Here is a 20,045-nt window from a genome sequence, read left to right as displayed (position 1 = left end):
ATGACATTAGAATTCAGAAATAATTCAGCTAATAAAAGCACCACATTTTCAAAAGCACCTCAGCCTACCCTCTAAGCCCCATTTCAGCAAATACTTCAGCATATCCATAATTTGAAGTGAGTAGTCCCACTGATGTTCAGGTCAATTCAAATTCTGAATGTTTATTAGAAGGAAGGAGAAAACCAGTTTGAGTAAAATTAAAACTGAACTGGAAATTTGAAGAGAACCAGATCAAACCTTTTTTGGAGATTCAAAGCCCAGTAACTACTATTTCAGTATTTTTCTTTTCATAGTACTTAGCACTTCTGAGCGCTGCATATGGATTGAAATCAGAGTGACCATCCTACCACTTCAACTCAAAGTTTGCAGATACTTGAGAGTCTGGATATGGCATAGAGAAGTGTGTATTCAAACCAAACTTTTTGACATTAACCAACAAGGCACATTAGCATGGAATAATAATACAGGCACCAACTCAGCAAAGCACTTAAGCACATGCCTAAATCATTCCTCCTTCAGCAAAGCACAGTGAATGTTAAGCTTGTGCTTAAAATTAAAATATATGCTTAAGTGTTAAGTAATCCCATTGCTATTTACTTAAGTGCTAGATCAGAGCCATAATACTTCACACTTCTATAACATCTTGCATTCAAGGATCTCAAAACACTTTACAAATACTAAAGATGCAGTGATCACAACAGCCCTGTGAGATAGGTCAGTAGTATTATCCCCATTTTACAGATAGGAAACTGTGGCACAAGCCATACCTTCACTGCAAAAAAGGTGGGATTCTACACTTGGATAGGCAAATTCAGATAACTATCTTGGTATAAAATCCTACTGGAGATAAAACACAGGTAGTTTTTAACCTCAGTGCAACGAGTTGAGGCCAACACTGTACTCCCACCTGGGATTTACCTTGACTAGCAACACTGAAGTACAAACTAGTGTCTTCTCTACTAGGATTTTACATCATGATAGCTTCGTCGATGTAAACCCGCTCCTATTTTTTTTTTTTTTTTGGCAGTGAAGACAGAGCCATGAAGAGGTTAAATGTCTTATCCAAGATCACACATGAACTATGTGGAGGGTCAGAAATAGAACACCAGTCTTCTGATTTCCCTGTCTGAACCTTAAACAAAAACATCCTCCCTTCCTTGATATATTGTTTTAAAGGAACAGGACTGAGATAGAAGAAATGTAGCTATATTTTTGCTGGCTGTGCCATATTTGATTTGATGTATGATCTGAGCAAGTTACATTGTCTGACCATCTTCCAATTTCCCTACCAATTATTGTAAAGGGTTTTGAGATCCTTAGATTGGGGAAGGGGCAGTGGTCATTAGGACTACAAATTATTATCATGCACAGCACTCTTTACCTTTGACTGTAATAGAATCTAATTTATTTTCCACTAATGTCTGGGAAACCCAATCTGGTTTAATGAGTTTTGCACATCAGCAGGTAAGCAAACAAATATGACTGTAAAAGTATCAAGGATCTTGCAACACAAAATGTACTTTGTTTCTTTGTTTTGGCCATTGTTCTTTATTTATTATGATAATAACATGCTAGTATAAGCAATCTGTGCTATAATTTGTAGAAGAGTCTGAGCAGTGCCGTGGTATATTTTGTTAAAGTAATGAAATGTCTGAGCATTCAGTTATTAAAGCTGTGTTGATGAGTGGTGAAGCAATATTTTGGTGAGAATTATTGAGTTTACACAATAGCAAAGTGAGAATTGGAAGATCTACTGTATTTATTGCACTGTTTCGTACAGCATTAACATTTTAATGAAGTTATAGTTCAGTAGAAGAGTGTAGAGAAGCAATAGCTGGTCACCACATTGGTACAGTATATTTTTAAATAAGTTGACTGATAAGACATAACCATGTATTGAATAACAAAACTAGACAACAATATATTAATCATGCTAACATAAAAATGTGACTATATAACAATATGTTTCTATGTTCAATCTGTGCTGTTACTGTACATTGTTTCAGTTCCATGCTTTGGTCACATTCAAAAGTTTGTTTTAAATGAGTTACTACTTCTCTTCGAATCTCCCCTGGGGATGAGTCCTGAAGTTCCTATTCATTTTAATGCATCCCTTACTCAGGCTAAATTCCCATTGGTTTCAAGTAAGGTTTTGTCTTGTGTGAGGGCTGAGGGTCAGAAGTGCCCTGGGACTTATGTTCCTCAGTTACTTAGGCACTTTGGAAATTCCATGCTGAGTCCAAATATCAGCAAGGGCATTAGGATTGTCCATTTACATTTGAAGATTTACAGACCTCTATAATTAAGGCCAGATAGATATTTCCAGGCATATTAAAGGCAATACATTCAGCATGGTGTTGTGAAATTAAGCATACCAGGTAGTGTATTATTTCCACACTGGAATGTGGTTCTCAAGATTGTATCTAGCTCAGAAAGAGACAATATCTTACCTATGCCTGAATTTCAAAGTTACTTTAAAATACATAAAACAACATTTAAAATAATTATAAAATAATTACAAATTTATTTGTAATAACTTTAAAGGAAATAAAAAAAAATATGTGAGATGAGCAAAAACCCTTAGAATTTGACTCTACCAGCACAGAAACACCTACAATTCTCATTTGACGAGATGTATGCATGTGTAAGCCCTGGAAGCACAGAATGTGATGATTCAATTCTTTTAGTGATAGGCAAACTTCAATATGTAGTGAACCACTTGGTTTCAGATAAGTCTATGGATTTATCCAGATGTCTGTCATAGATTTCATAGAATTACAAGCGCTGCCAGGTTTTCACAGGCCACAAATATTGTGGGAACAGCGTCTTTGTAATATTTCAGTATTGCTACTTCAGGTCCTGGCCAAAACCAGAAATTACTGCAAAGAGTGTTCAATAAGTGACATTTTTGAAACTTCCCTAAACGGCTAAGGGGATGTATGGGAAAAAATTTGAACAGCTTTTTTTTCTATCAGTATACATTTTCCTATCCCTAATCTTTATGGGCCCATTCTCACCCACTTTCCCCCATAGCTGAGGCAGACCCTGAACACACCAGATATCTGTGTGGTACTGATGTAATGGGATTCAGGGAGCCTGTGCAATATGGATCACACAGGGAAAGGGTTGAGAAAGACAAAAGGGAGGATGGGGCAATGGGTTTCAAATCAAAGGGCACTGCTCTCCATTAACTGAGTGGTGTTCTAGAGAGAGGAACATGTGACACTGGCAGGATTTGTTGGGGGGGACGACATTTATTATATTATTTAACATCAATATGTCAAAATCATAATTCATATGAGATATACTGTGTCCAGTACCGTTAGAAAGGCTGTAATGTGCTAAGTAAGATGATAATGTTTATGTTCATGTGTTATATGTGTAATGGAAGTTATGGATATGTTTGTATCTATATTTCAATTTGTATTGTGTTTCTGGGTGACACACCAGACAGGATGGCTGCAGCACAAGTGCCTGCTTAATGGCCCATTAAGGAAACTCACAGATACAATGGGCCAGGAGGAGATGCCAGGGATATACTTGATGAATCACCAGTCACTCATGTGACCCTGGACTACATCTTATTCCTGTAAATTTCCATAAGCAGCATGGCAAAAGCCAAAGGACATAAAAGACAGCTGCACCACATCCATTTAGTCTTCAATCTTCAGTCAGTCTTCACCTACCTCTGGATCAACTCATTTACAACTGAACTGAACTTAAGCTGTGAAACAAAGGACTGAGACCCATCCAGGTACTGGATGTACACCAGAGGGACTCTACAAGCCTGCAAACTCCACAATTCTATTAGAAACCTGATATATATGAACTTTCAAATCAATTGTATGTGTCTGATTGCTTTAATCATTTAACATTTTTCTTATAATTTTTCTTCTTTCTTTTTATAATAAACCTTTAGTTTAGTTACTAAAGGATTGGCTGGTAGCGTGGTATTTTGGGTAAGATCTAAACTTATATTGCTCTGATACTGTGGCTGACCTTTTGGGGTCTAGAGAAACCTTTTTGGTAAAGAACATAGAGTTTTAAATAACTGATCTCTTTACTAATCCTAGTGTCCGATTGGGAGCCAGAGAGTGAAATGCAGTAAAGGGGGTCTGTGTATATTTTTGTTTTAGCTTCTTGATAACCTGTGTGGGAAATCAGAAGCACTGTTTGTGGCTGGTTGGGAAGTCTGACTTCAGTGTCACTCACCAATGTTGGGAGAATCTGCTCTCCTTTTGCAGCCTGCCCTGACCTTGACATTTTCAGGTGGCTACCCTAGGCATGGACAGGTCACAGTACCGCTTCTGCGTAAAGTGTATATTATGCTGCTATTGAAGCTTATTTTAATTTTTTGAAGGTTTTGCTCTGCAGGTTATTCGTATGGGCTGGGTGAATGAAAGACTCGAGGGACCTGACTCATCTCAACTCTACAAATACAAGTTCCTGGCACTGAAGGGTTCATCCTTCTACATTTTCAGCACTCCACCGGTAAGAAACCAATTTATTTTTGTAAGGTTTTGATTACTCATACAATCCTTTTGCCAGTACTGGATTTTTTCCTATTAAATAAAGCTGTAGGCTGAGATTTTCAAATAAGTCTAAGGGACTTAGGCACCCAAATCCTATTGAATTGCAGTTTGATTTAGACATCTAGCCCCCTGAGGCTCCTTTGATAATCCCTCCCATAAAGTTCTGGGGAAACTGGATTGTTAATGGGACACAGAATTTTTGTTTTTAAGGCGCTGGTTCAAATTCCTCTCAAGTTGGTTGTGATCAAAATTTGTGCTTATGTTTGTTCCAAGGCCTACCTGTATGTAGAATGAGCTGGTGCTTACTCTAGCTTCAAGACAAATATTCACACCACAATTAGCACTACATGGTGTTGATCTTTGCAAAAGACGAAGATTTGAATTATCATGTAGAATGAACTATCCTTACACCCTCCTAGACATGGGACATTCCTAAAAGGTTATAGCATACTGGTAGGGTAGTGTAAGACAAGTTGCACTGCTACTGTCAAAGTTCTACTTTTTCTGTAGGTAAAATGGAGGACCTCAATCTCCATAGTTGACTAATCACAGACCTTTCAAGAGTACTAAAATTTCACAGAAAAAAACTGAAAAAAAATAAGAGCATAAGAATGGCTATAGTGGTATAGAATGGGTACACAGACAAATGTAGCCCAGTATCCTGTCTTCTGACAGTAGCCAATGCCAGGTGCTTCGGATGGAATGAACAGAACAGGTAATCATCAAGTGATCCATTCTATTGGCCATTCTCAGCCCCTGGCAAACAGCAATCCCTGCCTGTCTTGGCTAATAGCCACTGATGGACCTATCCTCAATGAACTTATCTAATTATTTTGTGAAGCCAAAAACTAGAACAAGGTTCAAAACATCCTCTGGCAAGGAGTTGGACAGGTTGACTGTGTGTTGTGTGAAGAAATACTTCCTTTTGTTCATTTTAAACCTGCTGCCTATTAATTTCATTTGGTGATCTGATTCTGTTATGAGAGAGAATAAATAACATTTCCTTATTTACTTTCTCCACCCCAGTCATGATTTTATAGACATCTATCATATCTCTCCTTAGTCATCTCTTTTCCAAGATGAAAAGTCCCAGTCTTATTAATGTCTCCTCATATGGAAGCTTTTCCACACCCCTAATCATTTTGGTAGCCCTTTTCTGTACCTTTTCCAATTCCAATATATCTTTTTTGAGATGGGACAAACAGATCTGCACACAGTATTCATTTATAAAGAGGCAATATGATATTTTCTGTCTTATTATCTATCACTTTCCTAGTGGTTCCCAATATTCCAGTAGTTTTTTTGACTGCCGCTGCACACTGATGGGATGTTTTCAGAAAACTATCCATAATGACCCCAAGGTTTCTTTCTCAAGCAGTAACAGCTAATTTAGACCCCATCATTTTATATGTGCAGTTGGGATTATGTTTTCCAATGTGCATTATTTCGCATTTATCAACATTGAATTTCATCTGCCATTTTGTTGCCCAGTCACCAAGTTTTGGGAGATCCTTTTGTAACTCTTCGCAGTCTGCTTTGGACTTGAGTAGTTTTGTATTATCCGCAAATGTTGCCACTTCACTCTTTACCCCTTCCAGATAATTTATGAATATGTTGAAGAGTACTGGTCTCAGTACAGACCTCTGGGGGACACCCCTATTTACCTCTCTCCATTCTGAAAACTGACCATTTATTCCTTCCCTTTGTTTCCTATCTTTTAACAAATTACTGATGCGGAAGAGGACCTTCCCTCTTATTCCATGTTGGCTTACTTTGTTTTAGAATCTTTGGTGAGGGAAAAGTCACTTGTGAAAGGTTTTCTGAAAATCTAAGTACACTATATCCACTCGATCACCTTTGTCCACATGCTTGTTGACCTCCTCAAATAATTCTTGTAGATTGGTGCGGCATTAGCTATCCGCCAGTCATCTGGTACAGAAGCTGATTTAAATGATAGGTTACATACCACAGTTAGTACTTCTGCAATTTCACATTTGAGTTCCTTCAGATCTCTTGGGTGACTACTATCTGGTGCTAGTGTCTTATTACTGGTTAATTTATCAATTAGTTCTAAAATTTTCTCTAATGACACTTCAATCTGTGACCATTCCTCAGATGTGTAACTTAACAAGAATGGCTCAGATTTGGGAATCTCCCTCACATCCTCAGCTGTGAAGACCGATGCAAAGAATTTATTTACTTTCTCAACAAATTCTTCCTTGATTGCTCCGTTAGCATCTTGATTATCCAGTGGCTTCACTAGTTGTTAAGCTGGTTCTGATGTATTTAAAAAAAATTTCTGTTATTTTTGGGTCTCTAGCTAGCTGTTCTTCAAATCCTTTTTTGGCCTTCTTAGTGTTTTTACATTTCATTTGTCTATTCTCCTCTATAGGATTTAACTTCTACTTTTTAAAGGATGCCTATTGCCTCCAACTGCTTCTTTTTCTTTGTTGTTTAGTCACGATGACACGTTTTTCATCCTCTTACTATGTTTTTTAATTTAGGGTATACATTTAAATTGAGCCTCTATTATGTTGTCTTTTAAAAGTTTCCATGCAGCTACAGGGATTCGACTTTTGACAGTGTACCTTTTAATTTTTGTTTAACTTCCTCATTTTTGTATACTTCCCCTTTCTGAAATTAAATGCTACCGTGGTTCCCCCCATCCACAGACATGTGAAATTTTATTATTTTATGGTCATTATTGCCAAGCGGTTCAGCTATATTCACCCCTGTGCTCCACATAGGACTAAATCAAGAATTGCCTCTCCTTTTGTGGGTTTCAGGACTAGCTGCTGCAAACAGCAGTCATTTAAGGTGTCAAGAAACTTTATCTCTACATCTTATCCTGGCGTGACATGTACCCAGTCAAGTTGGGGATAGTTGAAATGCCCCATTATTATTATTATTAAGGTTTTTTTTTATATTATATTTATAGCCTCTCTAGTCTCCTTGTGCATTTCACAGTCACTGTTACCATCCTGGTGAGGTGGTTGGTAGTATATCCCTACTGCTAGATTCTTATTATTCAAGCATGGAATTACTATCCATAAAGATTCTATGACATAGTTTGGTTCATTTAAGATTTATATTTAATTTGACTCTATGCTTTCTTTCACACATAGTGCCACTCCCCCACCAGTACGACCTATTCTGTTCTTCTGATATATTTTCTACCCTGGAATTACTGTTTCCCATTGATTATCCTCATTCACCAAGTGTCTGTGATGCCTATATATCAATATCCTCATGTAATATGAGGCACTCAAGTTCACTCATCTGAGTATTTAGACTTCTAGCATTTGTATATGAGCACTTCAAAAAATTCTCAATTTTCAGCTGTCTGCCATTATGTGATGCAATTGAGTGGAACGCTTTTTCATTTGACTGATTCTCATTAAATCTTACGCGTATTTTATCCTCTTCCATCCTCTCCTCCTCACTAGGATATAGAGAATCTCCATTAAATGATGTCTTTGTCCAAATTACGTGCTTCTCCACACCTGTTGGCTTTCCCTCAACCCTTAGTTTAAAGACTGCTCTATGATCCTTTTAATTTTATATGCCAGCTACCCAGTTCCATTTTGGTTTAGGTGGAGCCCATCCTTCCTGTATGGATGCCCTCTTTCCCAAAAGTTTCCCCGGTTTCTAATCAATCTAAACCCCTCCTCCCTACACCATCATCTCATCCATGCATTGAAACTCTGCCATTCTGCCTATCTAACTGGCCCTGCACGTGGAACTGGAAGAATTTCTGAGAATGCTATGATGACTTCAGTCTCTTACCTAGCAACCTAAATTTGGCCTCCAGGACTTCTCTCCTATCCTTCCCTATTTCACTGGTATCTACATGTACCACAACCACTGGCTCCTCCACAACCCTGTACATAAGTCTGTCTAGGTGTCTCAAGAGATCTGCAACCTTCGCACCTAGCGAGCAAGTCATCATGCGGTTCTCCTGGTCATCACAAACCCAGCTAATTATGTTTCTAATGATTGAGTCATTACTATTACCTGTCTTTTCCTAATAACTGGAGTTCCCTCTCCCAGAGAGGTATCCTCAGTGAGAGAAGGACATCTGGAAGGAGGATCCCAACTATGGGATCGTTTCTCTTCGCTCCAGTTTGATGTCCTCCTTCCCTGAGACTTTCATCCTCCTCAACAGTACAGAGGCTGTCATACTGGGGATAGGACCATTCTACTGTGCCCTAGAAAGTCTCATCTATGTACCTCTCTGTCTCCCTGAGCTCCTCCAGTTCAGCTACCTGAGTCTCCAAAACCCATATGCGGTCTCAGAGGACCAAAAGCTCCTTGCACCGAATGCACACATATGCCACATGCCCTTAGGGCAGATTATTGTACATATTGCATTCAGTGCTATTAACTGAATAGCCCACACTCTGTTCTGGAGTTCTACCTTCATTCTCTTTTTACTCTTGTAGCTATTTGCTTTTTATTAGGGTAGGTTATTGTCTTTAGTTTAGAGGATGTTAATGAAGTGTCTCTACCCCTCCCCCCACTCTCTCATTTCCCCCTCTAAAACCCCTTGTAAAACTCCCCCGTTTGCTAGCTCCTCTGGTCACCTAGAAGTGGGCTTTTTAAACCCTGATTCTCCCTGACTAGTCCTGCCCCTAGTTAAGGGTTGATGGGTGCTAAAGGGCTTGGAGATCAAAGCCACCTGAAGAAGCTCTCAGCCTTACCTAGCAGGCTGCTAGGATCAGTACACAGTCTCCCAAACAAACAGAACACACAATATACTTCAGTCAAGCAGCAAGCACACCAGAAACACACACAACAATAATCTCACCCCAAGTGAGAGAGTTTTAAAAATCTAAAAACAATCCATATCATATCACATCATAGCCTTCCTATTCTTCTTTTTCTTCCATTTTATACAATAGAGATGTTGCTCTCAGAAAAAAAATGTAAAGAACAGAAAGGAAAATTTAAAAACAACTGAAAATAAACTGCCTATTTTTCCCCTTTCTGAAGTCAACAGTATAACTCCCATTACTTTCAGTTGAAATAGAAGCAAATCCAAGGTCTTTAAATGTGAAACATCGTTATTGGATTACAGTAAAGTGAGAGATAGAAAGTATGATTTATGAACCTTTGACAGTAGCAATCAATAACACAGTCCCTCTTGCACTATACTACAGCTCCAGACCAAATGATCCTATTACATTAGTACCATCAGGGGTCAAAAATGGCCACGTACCAATCTTTTGCTTAATCTGGAGTTAATAACATCTAGATGTGAAGGATTCAATTTAAAATTAAATCCTCATCTCTTGAATGCAAGTAAACACAAAACTAACTCTGCTCAGGGACTAATATTTAAACCAATTAACCCTATTGTACTTGTTGCCGGTAAAAGACAAAAATAAAGCAAAAAGAAAACATAAAACTAATAAATGAGTCTTTTATGAATCTTAATTATGGCTTTCAGACCTATTGTTGAAGGGGAGTCTTTGATATAGTTAAAACTATTCATCTCAGTGATACAAATTGAGGATAAACTAGTTAATTTATCAAAATTCAGCTCTCTGCTGATATCAGACAAATGAGAATAAATATTCTGTAGTATTTTCCCCATATTATCTTAATGTATCTACTTCACTACCATGTTTCTGCAGATAGTATGTAGCAGTATTGCTCCTTGTGAAAAAGTAAACAAGATAACTACCATGGCACCTTGTATTAATGTCATGTTCATGCTCATGTTCAGATACTGTAGAAATGACTAAATAGGTAAATTCTAAAGCTCAATAAGCAGCTTTTTCATTATTTATTCATGTTACAAAAGCCATGTTCTGTGAAACTGTCGCTCTACCACCCATCCATTGGGCTGGCCTCAGGCTATGTTGAGAATTTCAACCTGGATCCAGATCCAAATTTCACAGCTGGCCTTTACAAGTATAATGGCCTCCAAAAATGTATAACTCTGTGGCACTCCAATTCTGGATCCCCACTTTGAAACTTGGGATGAACTCTAACATTTTTCTAAATATATTCTAATAAGGTTTACTGTTAACTATTATTCATATTGTTTATGCCCTCTATAAAGTGAAAATCCTAGGTGTACATTAAGATAACTCCAACAGTGAACTGTACCACAAACAAATGTATTATTCTGATTGGTTTGCATGAATTTTACGGGGGTAGTTATTATGTTCTATTTTAATCATGTTGCTGTTATGCTGTACAGCACCACGAGAACATCAGCAGGGGAAGTACTTGATGATTAAAATTATGTTGTAGTGTGTATTTGGATTTAAATATACAAATTAGATGGGCTGTTAGCTAAAATGGTTATATTCAATCTTGAGGATCCTGTTCACAGCAATTTATATAAGGAATGTACACTGCAGTTTTTACTTTTCTTCTAGTCCATTGTGTAAATGGAGATCGTTCAGATTTGGATTTGAACATAGCTGGCATCTTTTCATGAAAAGAACCCATATACACATTAGCCGTGGGCAAAACTCAAAGGAAATACATCATAAAGATTCAGGTCTAGTGGCATTTAGCAATTGAAAGGAGACACATTGTGGAGCTACTCTCTGCTGAAATAATTTCTGCAAATGATGCTTAGATCATCATCTTGGCAAGTATATGTCAGGAATTTTTGTGTATGAAAATCAGCATGTTTATGAAAGTTGAATTATAGGTACTGAGTTAAGTATCTACACTGTCTATTTAGATGGATTAAACATGCTAAAGCTAAGGCCTTATCTAAATTTCAGGAACTGTGTCCAGACTTCAGGAAAAAATCCATGGAAAAGAAAAACACTATTCCTTGATTAGTATGATACCTACACAGCAAAACCTTTAAATAGCTGAAAGCTTTGATCAGTCTACTTGTACTTGATTTGTTTATTATTCATCCAGAGGTGCTATGGTGTTGCCATGGTAATGTCAATATGTGTGTTATCAAATATTGTCCCTTCATGGTCAACATAACATTTTTCAAAAAATGTACAGGTTTAGACATAAAACTCAATATCTAGAATAAGAAGACTTGCTTACAACGGTATCACCAGATAACAAGTTATACGCAATAGATCATCAAGTACAGACCTTAGGGATTCTAATCCCTGGAGTATAAACAAAGGCTGAGTGATCATCATGATAGATTTTCCAACACGCATCTTCTCTCTTTGTTCCTAATACTGCAAATATTATTGGGCTTTTCTTATGCTGGTAAAATCTCATGAACTTGCATTTGTTTGACCCTCAGAACCACATTTTCAGAAAGTGCCTTGCATTTGTTCATGCATTCCTTTCTTTTGCCTGTTTCAAGCACCATCACCTGTTCCTGCTAGGTTCTCTCTCTTGTACGAGCATGTCATAGTATTTACATATGCAAAGCCGAACACTTGCCCACAGAGGAGACAAAATCAGTCATCTAAATGAGTTTATAAAGAGCATACTTAGCCATCTGTAAACACAAAGGTGCCTGAACACAAATGGAGGCCAGACTGAAACCCTTTGAATTTTATGATTAAAATCAAAATGTTTTAGTCTAGGTAGCTTGCCATAACTAGGAAATTTACTATAATAATTTAATGTCCTGAAAAGGTATCTGAAATCTGATTAACACGGCTGTATTTTCATTACTGGAAGGTAGCCTTGGGGCCAGGCTTTTCCATCCATGCACCATCAGTAGTGCTTGTCATCTATTTTGGCATGAGTTTTGCCACATAATATTATTGATTTATAGTAGCTGCCAATGTTACTTCTTATTAAAGTATATAATGATTTTCCTTTCACTTATGCATCTTAATCCAATGAGCAGTTTATTAATGATGGATTGTTTAGAAAAATCTAATAATACAATAGAATATTTGAAAGATGATAGATTGCTTTTGTTTTGAAAATGGAGCCTAGTGAAGCTAAAAATTATCTGAATAATATTTAATCCTCTAGCAATTTTGTATTAATCTTTATATTTATCAGATAGTAGCACTACCTTTAAGACCTTTGTATTAGTTTCACCTTCAAGGTTCCCTTTTTGCATAGTACAATATGATATAAATGGTAATGAATTGCAGCAAGCACAACCCATCTGTAAGGTGTAATCTGTTGAAACCATTTACTGTGACAGAAAGGCATATGAGCACTGAGCAAACAAAATAGGAAGCTAAACATTCTTAATGTAAACACACATTCTGTTTGTCTATGTTGAAAGAAAATTATAGATTTAAAAGGCAAAAAGAGTAGTCTGAAAGATAAAAATGCAACCAGAAAAATAAACATGCTGTTCATCATCTACAAATATTGCAACAATTGTGACCTCATGAAGTCTTCCAGAATTCATCCATAATAGAGGGTGAAATTGAAGCTAGTGACAAAATAGCAACAGACTTTAATGCAGCCAGGATTTCAGCCTCTATATTTAATGGTAACCAGTAGCTCACCTGTGTAGAGAATGATGCTGAGGTCCAGGAATATCAAGTTGCCAGTATTATAATAGAAATAACTTTAGAAATCTGAAAATTACTTTTATGTCTTTCATTCAGTGGTGTGGATTCAGGAAACGGCCAACATTTCAGCTCCACGGGGGCCTTTTTCAAGGATAACCGTGGGAATTTATAGTTGTGCTGTAATGTGCTCAGTCCGAAAGCTTACATATAAGAAGCTGATCATTGATTTCTAGTTTACAAAAGGAAGTCTGAAGTGTCAAAAGTGGGGGGAATCTTGTGTTCAAAGAGAATTAAGTAAGGTAAAGTAACCAGCACACTAATTTACAACTATTAACACTGTGAGCCAAATTTTCCCCTCTCATTTCCACTGATGCAAGTCCACTGAAAATAAAAAGTATTGATGTCTGTGGATTTGTGCTGTTGTAACACATGGGAGAACTTGGTTTATATTATATAAACCCACATAATCCCCCAAACTCTTTGCACTGTGATTTTCAGTTTTGTACGTTTGCCTGGAAATTGATAAAATTGTTGAACTGATAGAGGTTTTGTTGGAAACAGTATTAATATGTTGTCAGGTTGTGGCAGAGAGCTAATACTTGCAGATTGGTTTTGAACTGGATGTGAATTAACTTGTGATTTCCTTGCTTTTGATTGTTTGCATTGTGAGGACATACTCTTGAGCTACCTTAACTCTACGGTAAAAAAGGTTTTTATACTATGTCCTAGGTTTTTTTAATGTAACTGGGTAAAAAAGATGCATGTAAATATGGAGGCTGAAGGCTCAGGACTACAGAGAGAAGCTAGCTAGACAGTAGTGCTGCAGAGCAGCCAAATAATCATATCTTCTCTATATAAAATTTTGCATTCCCAGAGCAGACATCTTGAACCAACACTCCAACTTCCTCTGTATGCTACTCCAAACTTTTCATGAAAAGCTGTGGGAACATGGCAGACCAAAAGAGCTTCAGCACTGGGGAAAGAAGCTAGAGCATCAGTTACATTTCTCTGTCATGAGTTTGAAGTTTTAAACTGAGCAAGTATGACTGTTTCCCCATCCCCCCTGTTTCTCCAGTATTACTGGTCGACCTGTCTCTCCCAGGACCTTCAGACATCACCTACTTTAAGTCTTGGGCAGACACCTTCTGTCCCTCATCTACTGTCCCATTATCACTACCCGTGGTCAATTTCCCACCCCAGTCAGGAAGGGGTTAAAAAGCTCCTCTAGGCACAATCAGCACCAGCCCAGTGCACCTGTAAGACCTGTTGCACTTGCAGAGGGGCAATTCCTAAAAAGGGAGGATCCAAGTCCAGTGGGGTTGGCAATTAGAGGGAAACCAAGCTGGAGAATAGAGTTCCCAATCCGATAGACCAGGGTCTGGTTACCCAGAAAGCTGTTGAAAAGTCTCTGCCACCTGGACCTTCTGGATAGGTAGTGGGATCATCTTTGCTTTGCATTTCATTAGAGTTCAGTACTCTCAGTCTGGGCCTTACACATGCACTGGATACTAGGAACCGTTCCTCCCCCCCCCCCCCCCCCCCCCCCCGGCCTTGACAGAGACATTTTGCCATGTCAAGAACACTGGGGTGAGCATGAACTATTTTGTGGGCGGCAGGATTTTTTTTGCCTTTTCCTTTGTTTTGGAGCTGCCTTCCTAAAACTTGTAGGGTGTGGTCTCCTGGCTGCAGTCCAAATCTGTACTACAGCAACACCTACAGCCAGAGAGGGATGTCTGGGATGAGAAAGGTGTCCAACCTTATCCCAAGGGGATGCCCTAGAGGTATAATCTATGTTGTTGCCCCAGAAAAGTTTTTTTTTTTTATTGTAAACAACTCATCTAAACTGCCATACTTGCAAAATACAGACAAAAAATGTGTTTATAGTTTACAAGCTGAACTTAGATGGGGGCAGTATAAAAGAGGCAGCAATGGTGAGAGTTGGGGAGGCATTAGTTTGTCGATCAATGGAGAAAAGGTCTTTCTATCCACTCCAGGAAGGCTAAGTCAGGATTACTCTCGTGAACACCTTAAGAGGTTCACAGGAGGGTTATTCTTCTGCAAACTTTAGGACTTCTACAGGAGAACAGATTCTCTTCTGAGAACTTCCCAAGATCTAGGAGACAAACTCTGGGAATAGTTCTTTACTTATAACTCATCTGGTGAAGCCCTAGATAAATCACATACCTGTCAGAGTTTGTATGGCAGTCCTTCTGATAAAGACTGCTTCCGCTGTCAGCTCTCCCTTAGGTGGCTTGACCTGCAAAAAAATCTTGTTTGACTCATTCTTCATTAAAAGTTACTGACACAAAATAAGTTAGATGCTGCTATGTTCATAGTAAAAATGTAAAAAGTTTACAATACTCTGTACTCAGAATAAGTGCTGTGCAATTGGCAAGTAAACACAGTTCTTTTTAATTTATTTATTTAGAGAGGAAGAGCGAGAGATCACCGTTTCATCCCTGTTTCAAGTGTAATTCTTAATGCAACCTTAATTTTGGAGCTACCGTGGCAGCCCCATAATTATGTAATACCTTTTCAATATGATTAAGAAAGTAGCACTGAAGTTTCTGTAAGACTGACTGCTTAACTGGTCTATTTTATTCATATTTCCTTTAATTGAAATATAAATTCAACACTATTGTGGAAGTAATAGAAACAATTAAAAACCAATATACTGTAATTTATCTGTGTTCCACTTTGCAAAGAGATTAAAAGGAAGAAAAAATATGCATAATTTAATTAGTACAGGCAGTGATTTCAATATGAAAAGTATTATTTAGTGCTAAATATTACTAATTATAATTATATGCAGGAAACAAAATGATACCTTGAGATGAAAGTGACACTTCATTTTAGGCCACAGACTTGACCATGAGTACCTTAACAGACATCTGAATCCTGTGTCTGAATCCTAGAAGTTAGTTATTAGTTTTACTCCATCTCCCTGATAGTGCAGGACAGTTCCCTATTGTAGTGTGTGAGAGTGTGTGTGTGTGAGAGAGAGAGAGAGAGAGAGAGAGAGTGAGACACACACTGGTCTAGGTTTAAATCTCCCAAGTCTTGGGGCTTCTACTTCTTCTTTACCACAACTATCTCACCACAGACATGTTACTTGATGAAAAGCTATTTTTTTATCTTTTAATTTCATCCCATTACGTGTGGTGAAATGCTAACTAATTCTACCCCTCCTTTCAACAAAATGCCCACCCCCTGAAGTCAATGGGATATTACACCATTGACATCCATGGGGTCAAGAATTCATCCTGTGCGTCTATATCCTTTATACAATTTCTTATTGCTACAGTGCTTCCGCTTAGTTGTCACATTAGTAAAGCTTCTGTATAACATATTACAACCACTTATTCTTGCCTCCTAAATCTGTCCCAGGAGCATCCTAATCAGTTTGGATATTTTTTCTGAATACACTCCAATTTGTCAATATTTTTCTGCTAATGAAGGTTTCCAGAACCTGATCCAAAAGGTCATGGAGGTTAATGACTATTTCCATTGATTTCTGTGGGGTACTGTAGGCTGGTGGCACAGTCCAGCCAGAGGCGTCACGACCCTTCCTCAGGCCCAGGCTCCGCAGGAGGCCACAGCACCTTGGTCTAGGGGGATAAGCTCACATCTTACTAGTCTTTGGCCCTGGCTCTGGAGGGGTGGGCTTCTTTGGCAGTCTGTAGCCACCTGGCCTACGTAGGGCAGGGCTGGTAAGGAGTCCACCACCGCCGGCCTTCCCACAGGCAGGGCTAGCAAGTAATCTGTTGCTCCCGGCCCTCAGACTGGGCAGGGCAGGTAAAGTCATTTACAGCCCCCGGCCCTCAAGCCGGGCAGGGCTGGTGCAGTAGTCAGTGGCCCCCAGCCCTCAAGCTGGTCAGGACAGGAAAAATAGTCTAAAGCCCCCAGCCTTATTGGCAGATGGGGCTGGTAAAGCTCGGCCTCCTTCGGCGCTCAGAGGAAGCCAAGCACTCCCAGGAGGGTTAGGGAAAGGGGGAGGGGGACGCAGGCTCATCCGACTCCACTGCATCCCATCCCAGGGCCCTATCAGTGGCAAAAGCGGGGGCCCAGTTGCAACACGCTGACAGAGTTTCGCTTTGCCTCAGCCATTTGCTAGTCAGCTGTCCCTGGGCCACTTCCTCCCACCTACTCCCTGGGTACCTGCTTCCAGGTGTCTTCCTCCGGGTTGGGAGTCTGCCACTGGGATAGATGGCAAGTGGGCATCCTGCGAGTCCCTCACCATTGACAGGTGGCCGGTCCAGAAACTCCTCAAGGTCATCAGTGGAGGGCAGCTCTTCCAGGTCACAGGATCCCAGGGGTTCCTCCGGTTCACCAGGCTCCATTCGCTCCTGTGGGTCTCTTACATCAGGCAGCTCCTCCAGGTCACTGACGGCCTCAGGGGGTTTCTCCCACCCAGCAGGCTCGGGTAACTGCTCCCAGCTACACTCTCCAGTCACTCAGGCCCGGCGGCCCTCTCCAGCCACTTGGGCCCGGCAATCTGGGCAGGCTTTGGAGGCTCCAGTCGGTGAGGCAGTTGCTCCAGACAGCCGCAGGGCCTGGGTCAGGCCTAGACCACAGTCTCTGTGAAGACATGTCTGCCTGCAGCAGCAGATTCCCCCTGACTGAGCTGCTAGGCTGGCCTTTTATACTGCCCTTCCTGTCCTGGCTCCGCCCTTTTTCTCCCGGGTTGTTTGGCCTGCAGGGCCTTGTTCTGTCCAGCAGGGGCATCGCGACCCTTCCTCGGGCCCAGGCTCCGAGGAAGGCCACAGCGCCTTGCTACAGGTGTGGATTAGGATTAGGCTATAATACAGTATTGGAGGTGTAGTCCCCCTAATGTTGTGTGCATAACTTTTGTTCTGTGACATGATGCTTTTTCATAACTGTTTCATCTTAAGAACGAAAGCAAAAGACCTGGGCAAATGCAACTGTCTCTAGTCAGCTGCTAGGTAGAAGCCTGGGGAAATAAGTGCAAATCCACTTAAATCCATAAGTAGATGCTCCTTCTTATTTTTTTCCTCTGACCACTAAAAAGAACTAAGGATTCTCCTTGCTCTGAGTTTTCAGGTGAAGATTATTTTCCTTTCAGTAACTCAGTACCAAATAATGAGTCAATCAGTAGTTTATAGTTTAGAGATTTATTCTGTGAGAAGTATGAAAGTCCCCAAATGAAGGCAATTATACTGGGCCAAATCCTGTAGTCTTTAGTCGCTCTTTATTCAACCCTAACTTCCCATCAAAGACAAAGATTTCCCTGTAAATAAGGACCGAGCAAGCACCTGCAGTATTTGGCTCACTGAGATTAGATTCTGACTGTATAATATTACCTTCCACAATCAGCTTGGATAGTAATTTATAGTCACATCTGGTTCTGTGTTATTGCTGGCTTTTAACTGTAGTAAAGGCAAAGCTAAAAGTCAATATTGGTACAGGTAAAACAAGAAATTTAAATTGTTTTAAAATTAAGAAAGTGTGATTCTAAAACAATGTGCATTTTATAGAGGGACTCAGGGACAGATGTAATTCCAGAAATTACTTTTAATTCATCTTGTGAAAAACTAATTACACTAGATTTCAAATTGACAATTAAATATTAAGTAATTTTCTTTGAGCTTTATTGTTCTTAAAGAACTGCTGCTAAAACTGATACAGAATGAATATGTAAGCAGCGTACTTCCATTGCATTGTACAGAAGTTATTTTTAATTAATATTTAAATTGTGAAAAGTGTCAGTTGGAGAACCCTAGAAGATGAGTCCCTCTACCTACAGATATATGGACAGCAGAAGTATAAGATTCCTTTCCAATATTTCTTAAATCCTCCTTTAAGGGATAACAGTGTAATTCAGTTCTCGGGTCCTGTTTTGAGACAGACAACAGTGATGCTTGTTAGTTCCAATTGTGATGCACTTCTGACAATAATATCAATTATGCCAGGAGATAGGCCATAAAAAATCAAATGATTTTTTTTTTTTTAAATTGGATTTTTTTTATTTACCTTGTGTATAAAAGCCCTAAAGGGTGTCACTTTTGCCTTCTTCTACATGGATTAGATGCTTGCTCTCTTTTTAAAAAATGAAAGCAGACGTTCTCATGTAATCACCTGACTCCAGGAGTTGGGGCTTATAAACCCCCACCCAATAGCACTGCAAGTTGGCGAATTTTTCTGTCGTACAGAGTCAACAGAACACAAGGTCAAAACCACAAGAGAAAGAACTCCATACAATGTATGTTACTGCTATCCAGGGCTTGTCTACATAGCCTTGAAGTGTGGACTATGGGAGTGTTTCTAACATGAAAATTAAGACCTTGATTCTGTACGGTACTATGTACATGCCTGGCTATAAGAACTTGACTGGTTTAATTAATTTTAATGAGATTTACTCACAATTCACCTGTACCTTGATGAATCAGGGCCTGAGATAGTTCCTGGGCTTAGCATGCAATAAAATAAACAATGCTGATTTACCTCACAACAGAGATTGTTAAAGAGTTTCCTTCATGCTAAAGGATGAATACAACAAATCATTACAATCAACACATTTTAATTGTAAGAATACTGCGAATGCTGCATAATGGAAGTGGGGTGCTATTAGGAGCTTTTTCCTTAATATCAAATATTAGGTTAACACACTAATTGAAACTGGTTGAAATTTAATTAAACCATCCAACAGAACAATAATTAGTGAAATCTCTTTAAATGTTTTGAATCCTTGCAGTAAAAGAAAAATATGTCCTTTTAATGGTGGGTTTTTGTTTTGTTTTTTGTCATTACAGGTAAGCACACTAGACTGGGTACGAGCTGAAAAAATCTATCACCTCTGTGAGGTTCTATTTAAAGTTCACAAGGTAGGTCTTCTGTGAATACAGACTATATCATTTAACCAAGATAGCTTACAGTTTCCTAGCATTTAACAATATTAATGATGCATTAGCTTTATCTGATTTAGCAGGAACCAGTCCACAAATAGTTAATCTATTGCTATAAAACCAGGTCTTAATCAGTAACTACTACAATTTCCTGTATAAATATTTGATAACTTGGAAGCTTGATCACGTCTGTAGTGAGCAAATTTCTAAAATATTTCCAGTCT

General features: G+C 39.0%; 1 protein-coding gene across 1 annotated transcript in view; it reads left to right on the top strand.

Annotated features, from left to right (window-relative positions):
- The window catches only part of SNTG2 (syntrophin gamma 2), a 429,181-nt gene that overhangs the window by 343,945 nt on the left and 65,191 nt on the right, over positions 1-20,045 (top strand). Inside the window, exons 12-13 of the mRNA XM_067544886.1 lie at positions 4,375-4,491; positions 19,729-19,800. Of these exons, the coding sequence (XP_067400987.1) occupies positions 4,375-4,491; positions 19,729-19,800 (189 nt within the window). The remainder of the gene's footprint in view (positions 1-4,374; positions 4,492-19,728; positions 19,801-20,045) is intronic.

Source organism: Emydura macquarii, unplaced genomic scaffold, assembly GCF_026122565.2.
Source record: "Emydura macquarii macquarii isolate MOO-44397 ecotype Brisbane River unplaced genomic scaffold, CSIRO-AGI_Emac_v2 contig_1027, whole genome shotgun sequence".
NCBI classification, from domain to species: domain Eukaryota; kingdom Metazoa; phylum Chordata; order Testudines; family Chelidae; genus Emydura; species Emydura macquarii.
Note: the sequence above shows the minus strand (reverse complement) of the source record. Positions and strands in the feature narration are given on the sequence as shown.